General features: G+C 46.7%; 1 protein-coding gene across 3 annotated transcripts in view; it reads left to right on the plus strand.

Annotated features, from left to right (window-relative positions):
• Nucleotides 1–23,134, plus strand: part of CCDC50 (coiled-coil domain containing 50) — a 66,922-nt gene that overhangs the window by 23,522 nt on the left and 20,266 nt on the right. For all 3 annotated transcript variants that reach the window (XR_012646764.1, XM_075003860.1, XM_075003862.1), the window contains exons 2-5: nucleotides 9,058–9,120; nucleotides 10,308–10,437; nucleotides 18,594–18,684; nucleotides 21,624–21,741. Coding sequence is in view for 2 of the 3 variants with exons in the window: in XM_075003860.1 (XP_074859961.1) it covers nucleotides 9,058–9,120; nucleotides 10,308–10,437; nucleotides 18,594–18,684; nucleotides 21,624–21,741 (402 nt within the window). In the remaining variant the exon portion in view is untranslated. The remainder of the gene's footprint in view (nucleotides 1–9,057; nucleotides 9,121–10,307; nucleotides 10,438–18,593; nucleotides 18,685–21,623; nucleotides 21,742–23,134) is intronic.

Below are 23,134 nucleotides of genomic sequence, written 5' to 3' on the forward strand. Positions count from 1 at the left end.
AAAGGAAGACCGTGGTAAACACATGTAAAGTGTGAGGAAATAGAATATGTAAGAAGTTGGTGAATGTCCTGCGGTAAACATGTATCGCGTTACAAATCGTTGCATGTGTGGTGTTCTTAAAATAGGGGCTGCAAAAAGTGTGGTTTGGCATTTCTTATTAAGGACTATGTCATATTCACATGCATTGCAGGTCTTGAATTATTCAGTGTTTTACCAGATTTGAAAAAAAAATGGCTCTTGCTATTTTGCTTGTTGTCCCCTGCTCTGGCCCAAAAGATACGGGCCTTAGGGAAGTTATTTACCTTCTGGTTTTTGAGCCTATAGGATGCCCTGGGCTCATATTTTGCAGTTTTCCCTGCAGCCAGGAGGGCTAGAAACTCATTTTTAATTTAAGGAGCAAGTCTGAAATCACACAGTGTTTCCAGAAGCTTTAAAGAAAATTTGAAGGAAAACATAATTATCACTCTAAGGCTACGTCTACACGTGCACCCAACTTCGAAATAGCTTATTTCGATGTTGCGACATCGAAATAGGCTATTTCGATGAATAACGTCTACACGTCCTCCAGGGCTGGCAACGTCGATGTTCAACTTCGACGTTGCTCAGCCCAACATCGAAATAGGCACAGCGAGGGAACGTCTACACGGCAAAGTAGCACACATCGAAATAAGGGAGCCAGGCACAGCTGCAGACAGGGTCACGGGGCGGACTCAACAGCAAGTCGCTCCCTTAAAGGGCCCCTCCCAGACACACTTTCATTAAACAGTGCAAGATACACAGAGCCAACAACTAGTTGCAGACCCTGTATATGCAGCACGGACCCCCAGCTGCAGCAGCAGCAGCCAGAAGCCCTGGGCTAAGGGCTGCTGCCCACGGTGACCACAGAGCCCCGCAAGGGCTGGAGAGAGAGTATCTCTCAACCCCCCAGCTGATGGCCGCCATGGAGGACCCCGCTATTTCGATGTTGCGGGACGCAGATCGTCTACACGTCCCTACTTTGATGTTGAACGTCGAAGTAGGGCGCTATTCCCATCCCCTCATGGGGTTAGCGACTTCGACGTCTCGCCGCCTAACGTCGATTTCAACTTCGAAATAGCGCCCGACGCATGTAGACGTGACGGGCGCTATTTCGAAGTTAGTGCCGCTACTTCGAAGTAGCGTGCACGTGTAGACGCAGCTTAAGTGTGGTATAAGGATCTGTGGAGAGCAGGACTATTGTTCTGTGTTTTGATTTACCCAGTTGGGTAATGAATAGCATTGCGTCTGTTTCTCCAGTGTTTGTGAAGTGCTTGAAAACCCTCCGCTGGCTGGTTCAGTGATGCAGTCAGTGCAGAGCAGGCTTGCTGCTTTGCAAAGGCACTGTGAATTTGGTGTATATTTAGCACATATGAAAATGAGGGACTGAGCCGGCAGACTTATGCAGAGATGGCTTACTCCTACATGAACAGCCCCTGCTGTCCCAGTCCTGGGCCTCCCCTGCACGCCCATTGCCAGTCAAACTTGCACTGTGTTATTTTTGCAGTCATCTGGCCAACAGGGAAGCTACAGAAAGATTTTATTTATACATAACTGTCCCCGGGAAAGGAGTCCACAACTAGTGAGTGTTTTGCGTCATCTTCCTTAGTTTCTATTTACTGGTATAAAAAACTAATTGAATCACAGAATCAAAGGGCTGGAAGGGACCTCAGGAGGTCATCTAGTCCAGCCCCCTGCTTCAAGCAGGATCAACCCCCACTAAGTCATCCCAGCCAGGACCTTGTCCAGCCAGGACTTAAAAACCTCAAGGGATGGAGAATCCACCACCTCTCTAGGCAACACATTCCAATGCTTCACCACCTGCCTGGTGAAGAAGTTTTTCCTAATATCTAACCTACACCTCCCCCTCTTCAACTTCAGACCATTGCTCCTTGTTCTGCCATCTGACACCACTGAGAACAATTTCTCACCGTCCTCTTTAGAGCTCCCCTTCAGGAAGTTGAAGGCTGCTATTAAATCACCTCTAAGTCTTCTCTTCTGTAAACTGAACAAGCCCAAACCCCTCAGCTTATCCTCATAGGTCTTGTGCTCCAGACGCTTAATCATTTTTGTTGCCCTTCGCTGAACCCGCTCCAGCAAATCCACATCCTTCTTATACTGGGGGGCCCAAAACTGGACACAATATTTCAGATGTGGCCTCACCAGTGCCGAATAAAGAGGAATAACTACTTCCTTACATCTGCTCGAAATGCTCCTCCTAATGCACCCCAGTATGCCATTAGCTTTCTTGGCTACAAGGGCACACTGTATACTCATATCCAGCCTTTCATCCACCATAACCCCTAGGTCCCTTTTCATCGTACTGCTGCTGAGCCAGTCGGTCCCCAGCCTGTTACAATGTTTGGAATTCTTCCGCCCCAGGTGCAGGACTCTACACTTCCCCTTATTGAACTGCATCAGATTTCTTTTGGCCCAGTCCTCCAATTTATCCGGGTCCCTCTGGATTCTCTCTCTACCTTCCAACATATCTACCTCTCCCCCTAGTTTTGTGTCATCTGCAAACTTGTTGAGGGTGCAACCCAGTGCCTCATCCAGGTCATTAATAAAGATGTTGAATAACATCGGCCCCAGAACCGAGCCTTGCGGCACTGCACTTGAAACAGACCGCCATCCAGATATTGAGCCATTGACCACTACCCGTTGGGCCCGACCATCAAGCCAGCTTTCTATCCATCTTATAGTCCAGGGATCCAATCCGTATTTCCTTAACTTATGGACAAGAATGTTGTGGGAGACCATATCAAAAGCCTTGCTGAAGTCAAGGTATATCACATCCACTGACTTCCTCATGTCCACAGAGCTTGTTATGTCGTCATAGAAGCTGATCAGATTGGTGAGGCCGGGCTTGCCCCTGGTGAATCCATGTTGGCTACTTTTGATCACTTTCCCCTCTTCCAAGTGCTTCAAAATGCATTCCTTGAGGATTCCCTCCATTATTTTCCCAGGGATTGAGGTAAGGCTGACGGGTCTGTAGTTCCCTGGATTGTCCTTCTTTCCTTTTTTAAAGATGGGCACTTTGTTTGCCTTCTTCCAGTCATCCGGTATCTCCCCCGATCTCCAAGAGTGTTCAAGGATAATGGCCAAAGGTTCAGCAATGACCTCTGCCAATTCCCTCAGTACCCTGGGGTGCATTAAATCCAGACCCATGGACTTGTGCACATCTAGTTTTTCTAGATAGCTCAGAACTTGTTCCTTCCCCACAGATGGCTGCCCTTCACCTTCCCGCACTGCATCATCTAGGACCATCATTGGGAAGTTGACTTTGTCTGAAGACTGAGGCAAAAAAAGCATTGAGTACTTCATCTTTTCCTGCATCATCTGTCACTTAATCATGAGTCACAGTGGGATCTGACTGCTGTAACCCTTGTCCTTATCCCCACCCGATTCTGCCATTTTTGTTCAGCGCTTGCTCCAAAGCCTACTCCCTATTGGCTGTTTGTAATTGCCATAGATTGGAACTGCTTGGTCTGGCACCCATGGGACCTGAGCCATCCCAAAGGAGGTAGTTTGCTAGACCAGGGGAGGTTGGGCCAATCACAGCTGTTTCCATTCTGGCCAGCACAGGCTCCTTACCCCTCAGGAGTGCTGTGCCCTTGTCTCTGCACTTCCCTCCCCCCCAGCTGCCCAACACTCCCTGTCCCAACCAGAGGAGGTTCTGTGCCCCTGGCCGTAGGGGCTCCCTGTCCTGCAGAGGTGGGAAGCTGCCTCCTGCCAAACCAGGTGAGCTGCTGGCAACCTCTGTGGCTTGGGCTCTCTCTTCCAGCAACTTTTGGCATCTGCTGGACTACGGATGTTGCCGGACCAGAGAGGTTCAGATGGTACGTGTGAAGCACATCAACTTACAGCACCACTGGCTGCATTAGTTCACAGATGAAGCCTCCAGCCAAGCTATTCCTGTCCCATTGTGGTATTAGGTGTGTAAGTACCACTTCCTCTTCAAAACAATTCTGAACAGCTCCTATGGTCTGCAAAGGTGTGGTTATGTTCTGCAGGGGAAGTGACAGCATTTCACTGTCCGGAGTGGTGGCTCGTAGGCTGCTCAGAAAGTTTGCTGTGCTTATTGCTGCATGAACAATTGACTTTTCAGTTCCGAGGACAAAAAATATAGATAATCTGCGTCAAACCAACGCTTATGGGTGGGGAGGAGGGCAATCTCTCTCTTTCGTGTCAAACAAAATGTTTTGTTCAACCCAAAATGATGGTTGTTTTTTCATTTTTATATTTTGTGTTGCGATATTTGGCATCCGTTACATTGAGTTTGTTTCTGGAATTATTCTCACAGATTTGAATGGAATGCTGCATAACTTTGATGGTCTGGAAAATGCATCTTCTTCAAAAATTACTACTCACTACAAATGTTGCCTATCTATGGTTGTGATTCCTTGGAATAGTGGCAGCATATAAATGGAAGAAATTCCTCTTCTATGTCTTATGTGGCCATGTATTGTCCATCTCATTGACCTGTTGGGGAACAATCAAAGTGTGGCAAGTCCCCAACTTATGAACAGGTTGTGTTCCAAAAGTTCATTTGTGAGTCAGTTGTTTAGAACTTGGAAGGTATTTTCCTATAGAACCAACATTATCAGTGGTAAGTTACGGTCCCTGGCTAATGCACAAAAGCCTACTTAACCCATAATGAGGCTGAACTCCTGTATATTTGCAGTGAAAAGTAGTAGAAGTATCTTTTATTTAAACTTGAACATGGGTGTTTCAGGAAAATCAGTATTAATTAGAAGTTGGTGAAAATTCTGAAGGGGACTTTGGGGCATTCCCTGGCTGTGTCCCACCACTCCACAGGGCCTCTGCACTAGCTTCTGTGGCCAGCCCCAGCTCCGACTCACCAGGAGTCAGAGAGCAACGCTAGCACAGGCCAGAGAACTGTAAAGGAGCAGGGAGTGGCCATATAGCCAGCGGCTGGAGAGAAACAGTAGATTCCCCTTTAAAATGCACTTTCTCTCCAGCTGTTGGCTGCTTGACCGGTCCCTGCTCCTCCTGAGTTCTTTGCCCACGACCAGCACCTCTTGCCAGCTCCCTTGAGCTGTATCAGAGAGGTAGCTGTGTTAGTCTGTATCTGCAAAAATGACGAGAAGTCCTGTGGCACCTTATAGACTAACAGATATTTTGGAGCATAACCTTTTGTGGGCAGAGACCCGCTTTGTTAGCGTGGAGATTCCCTTGAGCTGAGGCTGCAGTTAAGCTTTTGTTTGTATGTGCGTAAGTTAGTAAATCGGGTGTTTGTAACTTGGGTCTGCCAGTAATGTAATTCTTTAGCCTTGATTTTTGCAAATTGATCTGCATGGGATTCCCACAAATCTAGGCTGATACACAGTGCATGGAAGATCTGCAGGATTGGGCCCATGTTTTACACATTCAGGGCAGTAAGTCACAGTTTATTTTCAGTTTGTGCAGATGTTGGCACCTGAGTGCCATGGAGAGAATGGAGTGTGTGAGAGAGAGAGTGCATTGCTACCCAGTTGGCTGGCTAACATAACAAGTTAAAAATAACCCCATGTTTTCCCATAGCGTGGAAATAGCATCCCTTTGAAATATGAAGTGTGAAAGTGTCAGGCATTTCCAGAGCTGTGACAGGCAAAACATGTTCCTCCCAGACGGGAGCCAGAGGGAGGGCCCCAGAGAGCCTCTTCCTGTTTAATTTGTCTCCAGGCCATTTTCAGTTGCTTTTCAAGAACTTACACTGATAACAGTAACAGAGAGGGAGCCATGCTAGTCTATACACTATCAAAACAAAAAGCAGTCAAGTAGCACTTTAAAGACTAGCAAAAGAGTTTATTAGGTGAGCTTTCGTGAGACAGACCCACTTCTTCAGACCATAGCCAGACCAGAACAGACTCAATATTTAAGGGTCTGGCTATGGTCTGAAGAAGTGGGTCTGTCTCACGAAAGCTCACCTAATAAACTCTTTTGATAGTCTTTAAAGTGCTACGTGACTGCTTTTTGTTTTTATACTGATAACGCCCTTCTTCTTAGGCTAAGGACCTGATCCTGCCCTTACAGAGAATTTTGCCTTTAATTTTGTAGGAGCTGGCCCCTGCAGGCTTGATCCTTCAGGGTGCTGAGTTCAATGGGCTGGAAAATAAGATTTTATTTCTGCTGAAATCTTTAAAGAGAGAGAGAGAACAACAAGAAGTCCTGTGGCACCTTATAGACTAACAGATATTTTGGAGCATAAGCTTTCCTGGGCAAAGACTCACTTCATCAGATGCAGAGAGGGAAAAGACACCACTCTCTCATCTTTTTCCCCATACCCCACCAAAAAAAAAAAAGTATCCTGTCACTTTTTCTGCAGGAAATGTTCACTTTTTGGCCACGTCTACACTTGGGAAAAAACTTCAAAATGGCCATGCTAATGGCCAAATCAGAGAATACTAATGAGGTGCTGAAATGAATATTCAGTGCCTCATTAGCATGCTGTCTGCTGCAGCACTTTGATAGGAATAAGGGGATTTCCATGTTGCAGGGTCCTTTTGAAAAGGACCCCCGTGTAGACGAGCCGTGCGGAAGTGAAACGCGGCACTTTCGAAATGCCACGGCTGGCAACATGCTAATGAGGTGCTTCATATTCATTTCAGTGCCTCATTAGTATTCTCTGATTTGGCCGTTAGCATGGCCATTTCAGAGTTTTTCCTAACTGTAGACATGGCCTTTGTGAACAGACTTTCCCATGTTGGGGCTGAAAACTAAAATACTGTGGAAATCTTTTTTTTATTGAAAACCCAATTTGCCGCGAAAGATGGTTTTGATGGACAAATTTCGACTAGCACTGGGGTTCAGGAGTGTTGCCAACTCTGGTAAGAATTAGCACTTTCCTTAAAGCCCCAGCTTCTGGAGTCAAGTGCCTGTGCGATAGTTTCAACCTTTTTTCTTAAAGAAAAAGTGAGTTTCTAGCGCTTGTAGCTATGGAGAAAACTTCATAATGTGAGCCCAGTGCATTCCAGAGGCTCAAAACAAAGGTAAATAAACAATAAATCTGTTTTATGTGACCTTCAGATTATAAGGCTGTATTTCTGGGGAGCTTGGCTCATGATTTTTGAACATTTGGGTTGGCAGTGAGGCTCAGGCCCCTTCGTGCTTTCTCACCCTGGGGAGTCAGACAGGCTGAGCAAAGCAGGACTTGGTCACGGGAATTTTTAACCCCCAAGGTTTTTTTTCTTTCTTTCTTTTTGAAAGGAAAACTAGATTTTAAAACTAGAATGAAAGTACCGGTACAGGTTGAACCTCTCTAGTTCAGCGCTCTTTGGACTTAATGGGTGCCGAACCAGAGAGTTTGAGGTCAGGATTGTCTAGCAGCATTACCAACATTTCCATGGCTTACTGGGCTCTTAGAAGACATTGAGGGGTAACTTACAGCTATACAAAAGCACAGGACTGGTGGCTGGAAACAAATTTTATGGGGCTGTGGGAAACTTGGCCACACCCATGATGAGTGGTTGTCCGGCTAACTAAAACCATGCTGGGTGTTGCCAGGAAAGAGAGTGCTACAGAGGTTAAACCTGTGTTCTGCTGAAGCCCTTCTCTTATATGGGCTGTGTTTCAGCTCTCCTGTGTGTGGCATGTGTGCTATTTCCTTTGAAATGTAGATGACGCTAGGTCAGGCTAGTGTCCAGCCATCTAGCCTGAGAGGGTTTTCAGTCAGTGCCCTAGAGGAGAGCAGGAAATAGGAAGAATAAGCTGCCCTCCCAACAGCAGTGAAAATAGGCTCTTGGTGAACGCTCAGGGTCTGGCTACAATTGCACTTGATCCACAAAACTTTTGCTGTTCATGGAACTTTTTTTTAAAAAAAAAGGACCTGCAGACGACCAAGTTTTGCAGTGTTTTGCTGCAGCAAGTGAAAGTGTGAACCCTGCTTTGTTGGCCCTGCTGTTGAAGTGAAACCAGCTTGTTGTGCATGGAAGTATTTTTGTAGAGGACACTGCCAACAAACAGCGTTCACACAAGCTAATTTTTAGCGACAAGGCTGCGTCAGACCCTCAGGCCAGGTCTACGCTATGATGAAAAATCAATTTAAGATACACAAGTCCAGCTACGTGAGTTGCGTAGGTGGAGTCAATGTATCATAAATCGATTTTTTTTTTCCTGCTGTCCCAACAGTAGGAGGTCGACAGAGTGGGAGCCCTCACGACAGCGCAGAGTATCAGGGTGGACGGTGGAGCCCAGATGGTTCAATTTAGCATGGCCTCCCTAGCCGCGCTAAATTGAACCCTAGAACATCGACCACTACCATGTCGCTGTATTGGTAAGTGTCGATGTACCCTCAGTGTCACTAGGCCTTTCCTCTGGTAGTGCCCAGTTGATTGCTTTGTCTGTGGACAAGAATCTCTGTAAGTGGAGTATCTACTCCTTTGCACAATTGTTTCCACTGCATGGACATCTGAGACCACATGCACCTGAGTGGTCTGTAAGAAGTGGGTTGGAGCCAGGGTGTGGAAGAAGGTGCAGAGTGGAAGAAGGAAGTGAAGGGAGCAAAGAAGGCAGTGTCAGAAGAGAGCAGCATTCCTGGCTCTTATGGTATGATGGTCATTGTTTGTCTTAACCCTTTAGACCCTGAAGCTAGGTGAGTACAACAGAATCTCAGCCTGTAGCACATGGTTGCAGAGCAAAACACTTACAGATGTCTCCTCTTCACCCCCAAAAGGTGCAAAAACCAGAAGACAAATTTATTTAAAAATCAAAAAAAAAGCATCAGATGAATCTCTCTTTGCATTTGTCTCATGTTGTCTGAGGCTTGGGGCTGGCCGAGTTGAAAGCATGAGCCAGGCAGGACCTTGTAAGAAAGGAGAGCAGAGCTTCTGACTCTGGAATGGATAGGAGCTGAAGGTGAGGACGGGCGAAGGACGTGCATGCTGCAATAGCTCACTGAGTGGGAAAGGAAGGTTGGCCCAGGAGCCCAGCAGAAAAGGAATGATTGTGTCTGATGTATTCACAACTGTTTGTTGTCCCCATGGTCCTGGACCCTTTGTGTTCATGATATTGACCGTCTGCTGCTCTGCTTCCCCCATACAGTCTGCCGAGATTTTGCTGTGCTGGAGGATCACACCCTTGCCCACAGTCTTCAGGAGCAGGAAAGTAAGTGTCGGGTGTCTGTCCCTTATGCTTGATTTGCACTGAGTCTGTCCCAGCAGGGTCCAGAGGGCAGAGCAGGGAAGTGAAATAGGCAGAAGGGTCACTGGAGTTAATACTGAAGCAAGGGTGGGTTTTCTAGAAGGGCTTTAAATGTTTTGCTGTTGAATGTTCTTTTACAATATCAGTTGTGCTAATAAAAACTGTTTTTAAATGGAATCAGATTATTCTTCCTACCTTTAACAGTTGCTGTGCACTGTTAAACAGCTGCTATGTTACACGCCAGGGATGGCTGCATTTCAGTGGTGGGTGAAGTTATCTGTTCGGGCCTGAATCTCTTTGCAGTGGTTCTGGTAAAACTTTACACTACTGACGTGGTGTGTTTTTTGGTTTTAAATATTAGCTAAGGTTTTCAAAAGTGCCTAATGATTTCTGAAGCCTCAAGTTTGAGGTGCCCAATCTGAGGCACCTTAAAGGAGTCTCATTCTTCTGAAGTGTGGAGCACCTGCCTTTTGAGATGTCTCAGGGTGAGTCCTGAAAATCGTAGATGAAAATCGTTCTTACCTTGACACTGTCCACTTGGTTTACCTATTACTCAGTTGCTTGTTGCAGCTCTGTTTTTGCAGCGGGAGCAATTCTTGTGATCAGTCACTTTACAGAAAACACGTAAATGGCACTAGTGAAGGTGAAGAGGTTAATCTAGTAGAGATTGTGTTGAGCTGTATGGGGAGCCCTAAGAGGAGCCCATCTCGTTTTGGAAAGGACATAAATAGCCCCTTCAATAGAGTAAAAACTCGCCAACAAATTGAGACTTTCCAGTCCAAAACCTGCTTCCCTTTACTCTAGGCCTGGTCTAAACTAAAGGTTGTCAGCCCCGACCTCTGAGGGTCATAATTAAGCCACCCTAACCCTAGGTATAGACAAGTGGAATGCTTCCCTTAACCGTGCTACAACTCTTGAGGAGGTGGAATACCTACACCCATGGGGAAACCCCTCCCATCTGCATAGGTAGTGTTGGCACTGAACTGTAACAGCAGTGCAGCTGTGCTCCAGCAGCATTTCACATGTAGATGGGCCATCAGTTTTGGGGGCTGCATGGCGTTTCCCTGGTGCAGAGCACTTCCTCTTTGAAGTCCTCCTTCCCATTTGCTTACCTGGGTCAGTTCTGAAGTTCCTTTCCCATTTCTCTCCAGTTGAACATCACTTGGCAACAAATGTTCAGCGCAGCCGCCTAGTGCAACATGACCTGCAGGTGGCCAAGCAGCTGCAGGAAGAGGAGGATCTCAAAGCACGAGCCCGGATCCAGAAGCGACACAAAGACATGTGAGTCTGAGATGCAGCTGTGCAAGCATTTTTTTTTTTTACTGGGGTTTCAAGTGATGGGGAGCAAGTAGAACCCATGCCAAGGACACTCAGCCTTTTGCTCTTCTCATGCCCCTGTTTCTCTCTCTTTGGTTTTGAGCACACATTAATGCCTGTACACTCTCAGCTGCATCAATAGCATATGGTCGGCATCTGTGAAGTGGGGCTTGTGACTGGTCCAGTCCCCCTTGGGATGGTCATCTGATGTGCTGAGACACCACTGAGCCTGCGTCCCCTGACAGCCTGGGCTCCGCTGTCCAGCCTGGGCCATACCCCCCAAGGCTGCAGACAAAGCCTGAAAGCAGCACAGCACTCAAGTACCCAGCCCCTCTGGGAGCGGAACCCTAGATAAGTCCGTTTTATTATGGATAACGATGTAATCTCATGAAATTTACCCTCTTTCTGAACGTAAACAGAGCTACACGTAGGCTCCTTGCTCCTCCAGATACTAATTGCTTACACCGGGTTTATTGCTAAACAAAAGTGATTTCTTTAAGTATAAAACTGTAGGATTTAAGAGGTTATAAGAAGTAGCAGATAGAATAAAGTAGGTAACTGGTCAAAAAACGCGCCAGCTAATCTTAATACGGGTTCAACCTCTCTTGTCTGGCCCCTCAAGATCTGACCAGTGACAGATAAGAGAATTTTCTGGACCACCAGCAATCAATATTGTCTAGAAGCATTGCCAACACTTCCACTGCTTACTGGGCTCTTAAACGACATTGGGGGAAAATTACAGCTAACAGCACAGAACACTGAAAGTCAGGACTGGTGGCTGGAAACAAGCTTTACTGGACCTTGGGAAACTTGGCCACCCCCATGATAAGTGGTCATCCAGCGAACTAAAATCGTCAACGAAACAAAGCAGCAGAAATATAGCACTTTAAAGACTAACACAATGATTTATTCGGTGATGAGCTTTCATGGGACAGACCCTTCTGAAGAAGTGGGTCTGTCCCATGAAAGCTCATCACCGAATAAATCATTGTGTTAGTCTTTAAAGTAGTACATTTCTGCTGCTTTGTTTTGTTGGAGTACAGACTAACACGGCTACCTCTCTGTGGCTACGTCTACACGTGCACGCTACATTGAAATAGTCTATTTCGATGAATAACGTCTACACGTCCTCCAGGGCTGGCAACGTCGACATTCAACTTCGACGTTGGGCAGCACCACATCAAAATAGGCGCTGCGAGGGAACATCTACATGCCAAAGTAGCACACATCGAAATAAGGGTGCCAGGAACAGCTGCAGACAGGGTCACAGGGCGGACTCAACAGCAAGCCGCTCCCTTAAAGGGCCCCTCCCAGACACAGTTGCACTAAACAACACAAGATCCACAGAGCCGACAACTGGTTGCAGACCCGTGCATGCAGCATGGATCCCCAGCTGCCACAGCAGCAGCCAGAAGCCCTGGGCTAAGGGCTGCTGCACACGGTGACCATAGAGCCCCGCAGGGGCTGGAGAGAGAGCGTCTCTCAACCCCTCAGCTGATGGCCGCCATGGCGGACCCCGCTATTTCGATGTTGCGGGACGCGGATCGTCTACACGTGCCCTACTTCGACGTTCAACTTCGAAGTAGGGCGCTATTCCCATCCCCTCATGGGGTTAGCGACTTCGACATCTCACCGCCTAACGTCGATTTCAACTTCGAAATAGCGCCCAACACATGTAGCCGTGACGGGCGCTATTTCGAAGTAGCGTGCACGTGTAGACGCGGCCTGTTACTGTTAAAATCTTGTCTGATTACAGAGTTTGCTGGATGAGAGAGTTCCGTATTAGAAAGGTTCAAACTGTAGACTGAAGAAACTGGTGATTTGTAATATCTCACCCTAAATGTGGTTCTAATAATTGTCTTCCTGGGCCAGACACCCTCCTGCCTGGGCCCAGTTCCTTCCCCCAGTTCAGCCTCACTTCCAGCAATCATCTTGGGTGAGGTAGATGGGGAGAAATGATCAAGATGTCCTCACTCGCCGACCTTAAGTAAGATTTGCATAAGGTAGGCATCCTTTTTTTTCGTAGTTTAACTCCCTCCTGGCCTCTCATGGAAAATTACAGAAATCTAGGGGGATTCCAGTATCCAGTGACATGGTCACATTGCTGTAACCATTCTTCCCAGGCTGATCCACATGTGCCCCAGAGGGTTATGCTATTTTTTTTTTCACAGTGCCAGCAGCAGGTGCTACCCAAAGCACAAGTACAGATGCACAGGTCAATATTCCTAGCTACTTCTACAAAAATGGTACATGCATGCAAATGGAATAATCCTGTTCCAGAAATCAGCACCTGTGCTATGATAGGTTATGTGAGCCATTTTGCATGATGCGCATCTCAGTTGACACGTTCATATCATAAGCATATTTTCATAAATGGAATATGACGTCACAATCTGACTGAAGCGGGGATAACTTAGCCACCTGCATCACAGCTGATTAACATTGGAAATAGCTTTGAACATAGAAATCACTACAAAAATGCCATGTAGTACGATGACTCCCCCTCTTGTAAGATTTGCTGATAGCAGCATGTTTCCTGTTCTGAGTGCTTGTGCTACTGAGTAGTGGGGGTAGCGGCTCATCTTCTGACCTGGCTTCCTGTGTACCCCCTCCTCCTGTTTGTAGGAGTTGGCAGGGGCAGTGGCTGTTTTGTGATGAAGGTCTTGCAGCATGTTTCAAAGAACGCTTGTACTTTCTTGTGGAGACTTGACTTTTTTTTTTAATTATTTTCCTTAATATTAGATAAGTCTCTAAATGAAAGCAAGCATTGCACTTTGTACCTCGACACACGCAAGTCTATCTCTGCCTTAGGCTCGTCACTCTCTGCTCTCCCTTTATTGGTGTCTATAAAACACATCGGCCACACAACAGAGCAGGAAGAGTGGATGTGTGTTTGGACAATATAGACTTTTATTTTTCTACTAGCTATTTTCTCTGCATTTGTAAATTACATGCATGTGCCACAGCAGGGGGTCAGCAACCTTCCCAAGAGGAGTGCTGAAATTTGACCTTTTGACCTCTGTGTAGGGTCTGAGTGCCAGTGATACTTAAAGTCGCTAATAGTCCTACTTGCAACAGCTTCATTAATAAAGAAATTCAGACTCGGAGCTTTACCCATGTATGTGCTGGTTAGTAGCTTTCACTGGTCTTTTGTTACTCCACAGCTGGCCTGGCTTTGAGCAAGCTCCCGGCTGCATGGAGGAGGAGGAGCAGGGCTGAGCTCCCGCTTTGCCTGCCAGTGAAAATCAGTTCTTGTGCCATTCTTGGCACACGTGCTGGGGATTGCTGACCCCTGGTCTACAGCAATCATTGCTCTTTGCCCACTGGCCTCATTTCTCTGAAGGGTTTGATGCTGAACAATGGAATTGCCTTCCCAGCAAGTTGCTTTTCTGGTGGAAGGGCTGAACTTCCCGCTAAAGCTTGGAAAAGCATTGAGTCAGTAGCAGTTACACTCCTGTGTACTGGAGCCTCTCTGTAAGGAGAGCTGTGCAAGGTTGGGGGTGGTTAGTGCCGGCAATTGGATCCCTTTGTTTCTTAATCCTCTGTCTGCTCCTGCTGCCTCTTTCCTGCCTGTGAACATTTGGCTCTGTCTACAGAATGACTTCACTGCCACAGCTAACCCAGCAGGATTTTCCCCTTTGGAAGGAGATTGTCGGTTCCTCATTCCTTATTCCCTATTCTCCTAGGAAATCACTCTCTTAATGTCCTAGCTTCCTGAGGCTTTTGTAAAGCCTGTATTCCCTTAGTTGGGAACACTTGAGGAAGGTAAGAGCAAGGACAGAAACGTATGGAAATGGATTTTTTTGTTTTTGTTTTGTTTGTTTCCAGCTTTTAATGAGCCATCAAATCTGTTTACATTAGTTCTCAGAGCACTTCCTAAGTGTGGGCGAGTGCACACACACCCAGCTGCAGAACCTGAGCTGGTCTGTAATTTTGCTTTACATAACCTTATTCCCAACCCCAACCGTCTGTGAAATGGACCATTTAAATTTTAATTTAGCCCTCCTCCCTCATCCCTCCTTCTCTTTGGGCCTCTCCACCCCACTTGAGTTATCTGATGGAGCTCTGCTATGAACAGAATTGTTTCCAGGAAATTGGTTTTTAAAAGTAATGCAGTGGAAACAGGAGCTCAAACCTATGTAGGGTTTCTCAGAACAAAACCCAGCGGTTCCGAGTATCGGGGAGGAAAGAGAGTTGGACTTAACGTCCCATGGTGCTGGCACCTGCTGCTTCCATGGACGTGTAAGGGCTGCAGTGTTCTCAAACTGAAATGGAAAGTTCTCCAGTATATTAAAAGTTTTAAAAGATGGGCCTCTGTCAAGCGACTAAACCAAGTTCCCAGTTATTCCCAGCCAAGCAATGAAAGAGAGAGCTTATACTGTTAGTGAAATTTAGTGGTTAAAACAATTTAGTGTATTGCATTCCAAAAGACGTCTCATCAGGGCAAGGAAATGCTTTTGTGCTGTTTTTGTTATTCACACATAGCTGAGCACACGACAGGTTGAAGCTCTCTAGTCCAGCACTCTCTGGTCCGGCAACGTCCATGGTCCGTCATAATTATAGTTGGCCACCTCCATGATTAACGGACATTGGGCTAAGTTTCCTGCAGTCCCATGAAATTTGTTTACAACCCCCAGTCCTGGCTTTCTGTTCCATGCTTTTGTTTAGCTGTAAGTTACCCCTAAATGTCTTCTAAGAGCACAGTAAGCAGTGGAAGTGTTGCTAATGTGCTAGACAATATTGACCTGTTGTGGTTTGGTAAATTCTCTCATCCAGCACTGGTCATGTCCTGAGGGTGCTGGATTAGAGAGGTTCAATCTGTAGAAAGTGCTGTGAGAAGAGAGGCAGTGACCTTTGGGCAGGGGGTTGGACTCTATGACCTCCTGAGGTCTTTTGCAGCTGTAGGATTCTATGACATTGCCTTCCATGCTGGGAGAAAGGATGAGCAGTGCTTCAGCCTCTGACCCATGTGCTGGAAGGGGTGTTTATCCTATCTAGCAGACTGCTTGACATTGGTGAATGGAGCCCCTCAGTTCTGCTCACCAGCATCAGGGAGAACAGCAGGCGATTGGGATCTGACCCTTTTTAGGTTTTGCTCTTCCTGGATCCTTGCTCTCTGAGGTTTTATTGAGTGTCAAGTAAAGGCTGAGCCTCTCTAATCCAGCACTGTCTCATGCAGCAAGATCTGCAATCTGGCATGATTTTAGTTAGCTGAACAACCACTTATCATGGGTGTGGCCAAGTTTCCTGTGGTTCTATGAAGTTTGTTTCCAGTCACCAGTCTTGGCTTTGTGCTATTATTTAGCTCTAATTTACCCCTAAATGTCTTCTAAGGCTGCTGCTACATTACTATTCTCCTGTTGGAAGTACCATGGTAATGAGTAGTAACAAAGAGGAAGCCGTGCTAGTCTATACACTATCAAAACAAAAAGCAGTCAAGTAGCACTTTAAAGACTAGCTAAATGGTTTATTAGGTGAGCTTTCGTGGGACAGACCCACTTCTTCAGACCATAGCCAGACCAGAACAGACTCAATATTTAAGGCACAGAGAACCAAAAACAGTAAGCAAGGAGGACAAATCAGAAAAAGATAATCAAGGTGAGCAAATCAGAGAGTGGAGGGGTGGGGGGGAAGGTCAAGAATTAGACTGAGCCAAGTATGCAGACAAGCCACTATAGTGACTCAGAAAGTTCCCATCACGTTTTAAACCATTTAAACGATTTAAATTACTCCAATCTAGATCTATGGGAGTAAGGGAATGTCGAAGTGGGGTGCTTATTTTGAAGCTGCCCCCATCTACGCTGTCAGTCTGCAATTCAAAGCGTGTTCGCGCAGCTGCCATTATGCTAATAAGGTACTGAATATGCACATTAGCGCCTCATTAGCCTGCTTCGAATTGCCTCATTACCATGGCACCTCCGATGGGAGAATGGTAGTGTAGCAGCAGCCTAAGAGCCCAGTAAACAGTGGAAATGTTGGTAATGCTGCTAGACAATATTGACCTCCCATGGTCATGCAAATTCTCTCATCCAGCACCGGTCAGGTCCCATGGGTGCCAAATGAGAGAGGGTCAACCTGTACTAAGGGATTCAAAATCAGCCGTGTGTTTGCACACAATACTTGGAGCCTGTTGGGCTGCACTTTTGCATGGGAGTCCATTGAGATTGCACATCCCTGCTCAGGTCAGGTTTGCCCAAGACTTGACTCTTGCTCCCCATCTGTGAACGAGACTGTGGCCCAAGCTTGCAGAGGGATGAGTCCTTCTGGAGCCCTTAACTCCAGGTGAAAAGTGTCACATCCACTCAATTCTGAATTAAATATTGCTGGTGCAGGAGAACTGGAAGGTGAAGGTGAACAGAGACACCTGCTCTCACAGGTGGCTGGCATCACTGTCTGAGCTGAGTGAGGTACAAGCCTCCGTTAGAATTTTACACCTGTATTTTCCATTGTTTCATACTGATGTAGCTTCTGCCTTTACACCTTATTGCTGGATAATCTCATCCACAAACACAACTTCAGCTACCATCTCTGCAGAGAACTTGCAGATCTACATGTCTGCTACACACTTGTCTCCTTCAGTCCAAACTGAGACTCAGCCTCCAAACTGAGACTCAGCCTGTCCCTGAGCTCTCCTTGGGGATGTCTAGCCGCCAGCTCAGGTTGAATGTGACAAAAACAGAGCCCTGATCTCTGTGTCCCTCTGCGAGATCCTTTCTCCTGCCTTCTTTCTCTGGCACTGTGGACAGAGACCCTTGTCACTTAGCAAACAACCAGGGTTTGCTTCAACTCAGATCTCTCCAGGTCCTCCTGGCCAAGCCATATCTAAATCATGCAGAAAAAAATGGGCAAGAACCCCTCTAAGAGCCATCTGCTCAGTTAAATCTCACGTGCAGGCTTTCGGCATCTCACACCACTGCAGTGCCTGTCTCTGGGCTACACAAAAGCAGTTGTGCAGGCTCGCATCCATTCAGAATGCTGTGGCAAAGATTATTCTCCTGGCCTGTATAAATTGAAGTATATGGAGATATACCTATCTCACAGAGCTGGAAGGGACCGTCAGAGGTCATTGAGTCCAGTCCCCTGCACTCGCAGTGTGACCTATCCCTATCAGATTATTTTTAAAATTGCGTTTGCCGGAGATCCTTCAAGGACTGAACTCACCACAAAGGGTTTAGCAGGCCAGTGCTTAAACCACTGAGTTTGCCCTCCACCGCAACCCTCATCAGGTCCCCCAAACTACTCGTAATCTTTTCTTTCAAGGCCCTTCTGAGTCGATTCCCACCCTCTCTGTCACATCCCATTCACTCTCAGGCTGCTGGTGCTCCCCTGGGATTGCCCTAGGCTGCTGTGTCTGCTGCCCAGCTGTAACCTTTCCAAACACCTGCCTGCTTTCTCCAAGACTTGGGCTCCCGCTTGGGAGGAGCGCTCCATGAACATGCACAAAGCAACTGCACTTCAGCACTCTCCTTTGTCAGGACGCCAGCAGAAAAGCTCCGCACCAGCTGGAGCACATCCTCTCATGCGGACAGTGCTGTCCTGTAGTATCCTGGTGCTGCCTGGTCTGTTACCACCTCTCGTCTTTCATCTCCTACTTAGGCCAGGCCTACACTAGCCCTGAAAGTCCATCCTAGATGCACAATTCCAACTGTGGCAATTGTGTAGCTGGAATTGACGTATCTAAGGTCGGCTTATCTGGCCGTCCTCACTAAGGATGGTGGATGGGACAAACTCTCCCAACGACCTCCCTTACCCCTCCTGATAATGAGGCGTACAGGGGTCAGCTGCTGTGCCCTGATAGTTCAGTCTCGCACCTCCCCACTAGGCACAGGGAATTGAACCCCAGATGACTGACCCTGCCTGGGTTGAGCTCCTGCTAAGCACAGACGTACCATCAGTCCCTGCCTCACAGAGCTGACCCTCTGCTCCTTGGTTCTGTGTTTCTGCAGCACCTAGCTCGATAGGAGATCCAGTGACGGGCCAGGGCTCCATTCACTGCAGTAATACACAGAACAAATAACAGCGCTGATGCCCTGGGAGCCTTTTTCCTCCTCTGCCTCAGCAGTCGGGCTGATGTTCGCAATGTTCATTGCACGTAACCTCTTCCTCCTTCTGCCTTCCAGAGAGCGGCAGGACTGCGAGATAGCTCAGGAAATTCAGGTGAAATTAGTGATTGAAGCAGAGCAGCGGCGCAAGCAAGAGGAGAAAGACGAGGTAACCCTTCGAGAGGTGGGGAAAGTGGGGCAGTTTTTATGGCACCTTCTGGCCGTTGGCCAAAGCAGTGCTGAAGAATGTGATTGCCCAGTGGAGGCTGAATTATGTGGACCCTGTGTGAATGTGCAAGATGGACAAGGGGACTCCATGCAGCCCCTTTTGCAAAAGTGGGGCATAATCCATCTTGGTGCTTCAGGTGAGTGAGAGCTGCACAAATCCCCTTGTAGGCTACCTGCGTGAAACACAATGCATGTGGTGCCTGCTGGAATGGTGTGACATCACACTGCTTCCAGAACAGCCAACGGGCGAGAAAACAGCTGGGCCATGAGTCTCCACCTGCTCCAGGGTTTGGCCCAAAATAGCGTTCCTCAGGATGACTTCCGGCCTCTGTTTTTGGGAAAGCTGTAGCACAAGGGAGAAGCTCTGCAGTGAACTGACAACCAGCTCCCTTGGGATTCTGAGGCACAACTTCTGTTCTGCAGAATGGCAGAGGTGTCAATAGCTCACAGCTTCTGCTCACTGGGGAATTATCACATTGGTCACTGTACAGTTTCTGGGAGAATGTCCAAGATCAGCATTTCGCCCTTTAATTAGACTGTCAGCTGGCTGGGAATAGGATTTTCCTGCTTTATTGGACTCCAAGGCATCCTCTCTGCCCATGACACTGAACAGTTGACCAGACACATGTGGAAGCTAAGCAGCATAGTTTCCTCTCTCTCAGACCACATCCTTGCTAGCTGCGTTAAAAACAGAACTGAGCTAAAAGCAGCAGTTACCTTCTGGGCCATTGTCAGGGCAGCAATTAACAGTCTGTTTAAAATGATCATACGTGCAAATTAACACTGGCCTGCTGTGTTCAGCATTTTGAAGTTTTATGGGTGAGAAATTGGAAGATAAGAAGTGACGGTGGTATCATGGTCTCTGTCATTCCCCTTACTCCACTTCCCAGTCCCTGGCACATGGAGGTACCTGAGGGCACATCTATTCTTACGGGAAGATCGACTCATTCAGGGTTGATCTTCTGGGGTTTGATTTAGTGCACCTAGTGGGGATGCTCTAAATCGAACCATCATGGCTCTGCCACCAGCCTTGGTTCTCCTCATTGGCATGAGGAGTAGGGGAGGCTGATGGGAGAGTTTCTGTTGCTGTGTGGGATGGCCAGAAAAATAGGTCTAGGATACATTGATTCCAAATTATGTATCTTAAATCGACTTTTCGACCTAGTGTAGACCTGGTCTGAGTATAGGTGAAATTAACTAAGCGCTGGATTAACCTGTACCTATGGCTGTGGGTAACTCCTGACCATGAGTGTGGGTTTCCTGGTATTTTTCCCAGACAAAGGATTAAGAGAGACCCGAGCCCTGTTTAGATGCTCTGGATATGTGGTGTCCTTGGGCGTATTTATATTGGCATATTATTGGCACTCGTCTCCATTGTGTGGACTGGGTGAAGGTCAGAATGCCACATTCTGAATTCCTACTCCACCGGCCCCCTGTGGAGGTCAGTGGGGCTCCTTGTGGGGCGGTGGGAGACATGACAGAATTGTCCCCTCTGCGATTAACTGCATAACCCCATGGGCAAAGGAAGAACAGACCCAGACCACATTGTGGAATACTCTGACGTGCAGATATGGGCCCTGATCCTGCAATCTGACCTACCTGGGTAAAACCCCAGTGACATTTATGAAGAGGGTTTTAAGATGGGGCTGCCTGTATTGCAGGAGACTCAGGGACACACAAGATTGCCTTAAACCCGTGTCCCTAAATAAACAGGGTCTGTTTCTACAGGATCAGGGTCTTGGTACTGTTGTAGCCTGTGCTGTGGCTTTGCATGTAAATTTACTGGACCCATGCTAGACTATTTATGTTCCTACTATACCGAAGGGTGTTCTGTTACCACATATACTCAATAAACTGCTGATCGTGTTCTGTGATTGTGTAGTAACACAGTAGTGGCCCTGTGCTAAAGGCATTGCTAGTGTCTATCACACAGGGTTTTGCAAAGAGACACTTGGTCTACCTGGTCACAACTCCACTTTCTGAGAACTGGCGTAAGTGGATTACAAGTCCAGGGTGGTCCCTGTCCAACAGACCAAAGGTTAAAGTTAATCTGTTTATAGAAACAACAAGAAGTCCCGTGGCACCTTATAGACTAACGGATATGTTGGAACACAAGCTTCCATGTGAAATGTGGGTCTTTGCCCATGAAAGCTTAGGCTCCAAAATATCTGTTCATCTATAAAGTGCCACAAGATTTCATGCTGTTTTTGCAGTTACAGACTAACACAGCTACCTCTCTCCTTACAGACTTACTCTACTCAATAGAGGAGGAGGGGTTGTTAATTCAGCCAGGCAAAGGGTTGTTTTTATAAATGCTGCTTGGTGCCCCACCTACCTACAAAGGCAATTACCATACTTACTGCCTGCAGTAGCTAAAATTTACGTGAATGGGGAGTTCTGGGTTATTCGCAAGTCTAGCAAGGGAGTAGAACATCATAGCATAGTTGATGCTGATTCACTCCCTGGTACTCCTTGCATGCTCCCTTGCATCACTGTGGGGTGATAGGGAAGAGGCTGTCCTATAGGATCCATTAGCCCCAAGGCAAAGAACGGGGGACAGAGCCCTGTAGTCTCTGCATTCATTCCCTTTGGTAACAGGGAGCTGTGAGTGCTGTCACTAGATCCCCCAATGCCTTCGTTTTCCCATGTGTAAACTGAGTTTAGTGAAATAAATCCCTGGGATGTTATGCAGGTTAATTCATTGTGGTGCCCATTGGGAAGTGCGAAGGTTTGTGACTTACCACGTTCTGTCCATGGTAATATCAGCAAAGGCATCCACAGCTGCTACAGGTACAATGTAGCATCTTGGCAATAAGAAATGAAAGAGAATTCCCAGCATTCTCCAGAAATATCACAACTGCATCTCTCCGTCTCCTCTAGGACATTGCCCGCATCCTACAGCAGAAGGAACTGCAGGAGGAAAAGAAGCGGAAAAAGCACTACCCAGAATCTCAGGGACACATCCTGCATGAGGACAGTTACTACCCAGAGAGCAGAGGTAACCTTCCCTCTACTGCCAGGATTGCCTGCTCTGTGGTGCTGATGAACCTGAACTAGACCATATGGTCTGCTGCCAGGAGAACTGGGATTTGGTTCAAGCTCGTTTCTCCTGTTCTATTTCACGACCCACTGATGTCTTAGGGTTTTGTCATTACCTTGTTGGCCTCTAGGCTAGAATGAGATTAAATGAAGCTCTTGTCCCTATTTTTATTTTAATTTTCTGTGAAATGGGTTAAAATGGGGGAGGCGGGGATAGTAGATGTGTAAAATCCACTTGTGGTTAAAGAAAATGTGTGGCGGACAGTGTGTGGGTCTATGTGTTAACATGGAGTCTACTAGCAAGAAAGCTGAAAGCGATTTAGATGCTACAATTTTTTCCACATTTTATGTGGTTGTGTGAAAAACCCACAGTGCCTTTCAGACAATTCCTATCAGGTAGGTATTCAGCATTAAAACCTATTCAACTGGTATGACTTACTGACAAACAGCAATGGTTCCAAAGAACATCTTCCTCAAGATTATCACTCTGATCTGTTAACTGTGGAAAAAAATATAATCTGCTGGGCTGCTTTTCCTTGGGGATCTGCTTTTGTAATCAAACACAAACTCTTCCAGGTCAGGAGAGGATGGGGATGGTTGATTATTGAACAGCGTGAAAATTGCTCTGCTGTTTGCTGGTGATGGTTCTTTCTTACGTTCTTCTTGCAAAAAATGTGTGTTGGGAAAGGATTTGCCATTTTTGATTCCGGGATTCCACAGACGAGGAGCAGGCTGCTGATTTCTAAACTTAAGATCTGCGTCTGATTACTAAATATTTTATCTAGCCTCAAAAGTAAAATACTTGAACTAAAATTCTGCAAGAAATAAGCTTTAGGATGGCCAGAAAGTTTGTAGGAGCTGCTAGATAGATGGATGAGTCAGACTGGTGAGAGCTACTGGACGCAGAGTGTTCTCCCAGTAAAAGTGGTGACCAGCCTCCTGCTGGAATTGCTGAGAATTAAACTTGAGAAGTCGCTAAGGGATGCACTGTAGTGGAATAATCTTGCGCTTGCAGGGGTGGGTGGATAGGTTAGACTTCACAGCAGAAGTCAGAGATGGAACAGATCTTTAAGTCCCTGAGCCTATATGCTAAGAAGATCTGTAGCATTGTGTGTGGTGCATTTGGAATGCAGGACATCATAAAATAAGCTGCAAAATGGAATGAGGCTGTTTCCCATCTGCCAGACTCCTTCCACCCATCCGTGGTGTACAGTATAGAAATATGATCCAACACTGGGAGGGGCAGGGTAAATAGTCCTTACTCAGCCATTAATAGGGCAGTTTTTTGTTCGTTTGGTTTTTTTGTTTGGTTTGGTTTTTTTGTTTTGTTTTTTTTTTGCCTCTTTGTGTTT

Source organism: Carettochelys insculpta, chromosome 10 (genome assembly GCF_033958435.1).
Source record: "Carettochelys insculpta isolate YL-2023 chromosome 10, ASM3395843v1, whole genome shotgun sequence".
Lineage (NCBI taxonomy): Eukaryota > Metazoa > Chordata > Testudines > Carettochelyidae > Carettochelys > Carettochelys insculpta.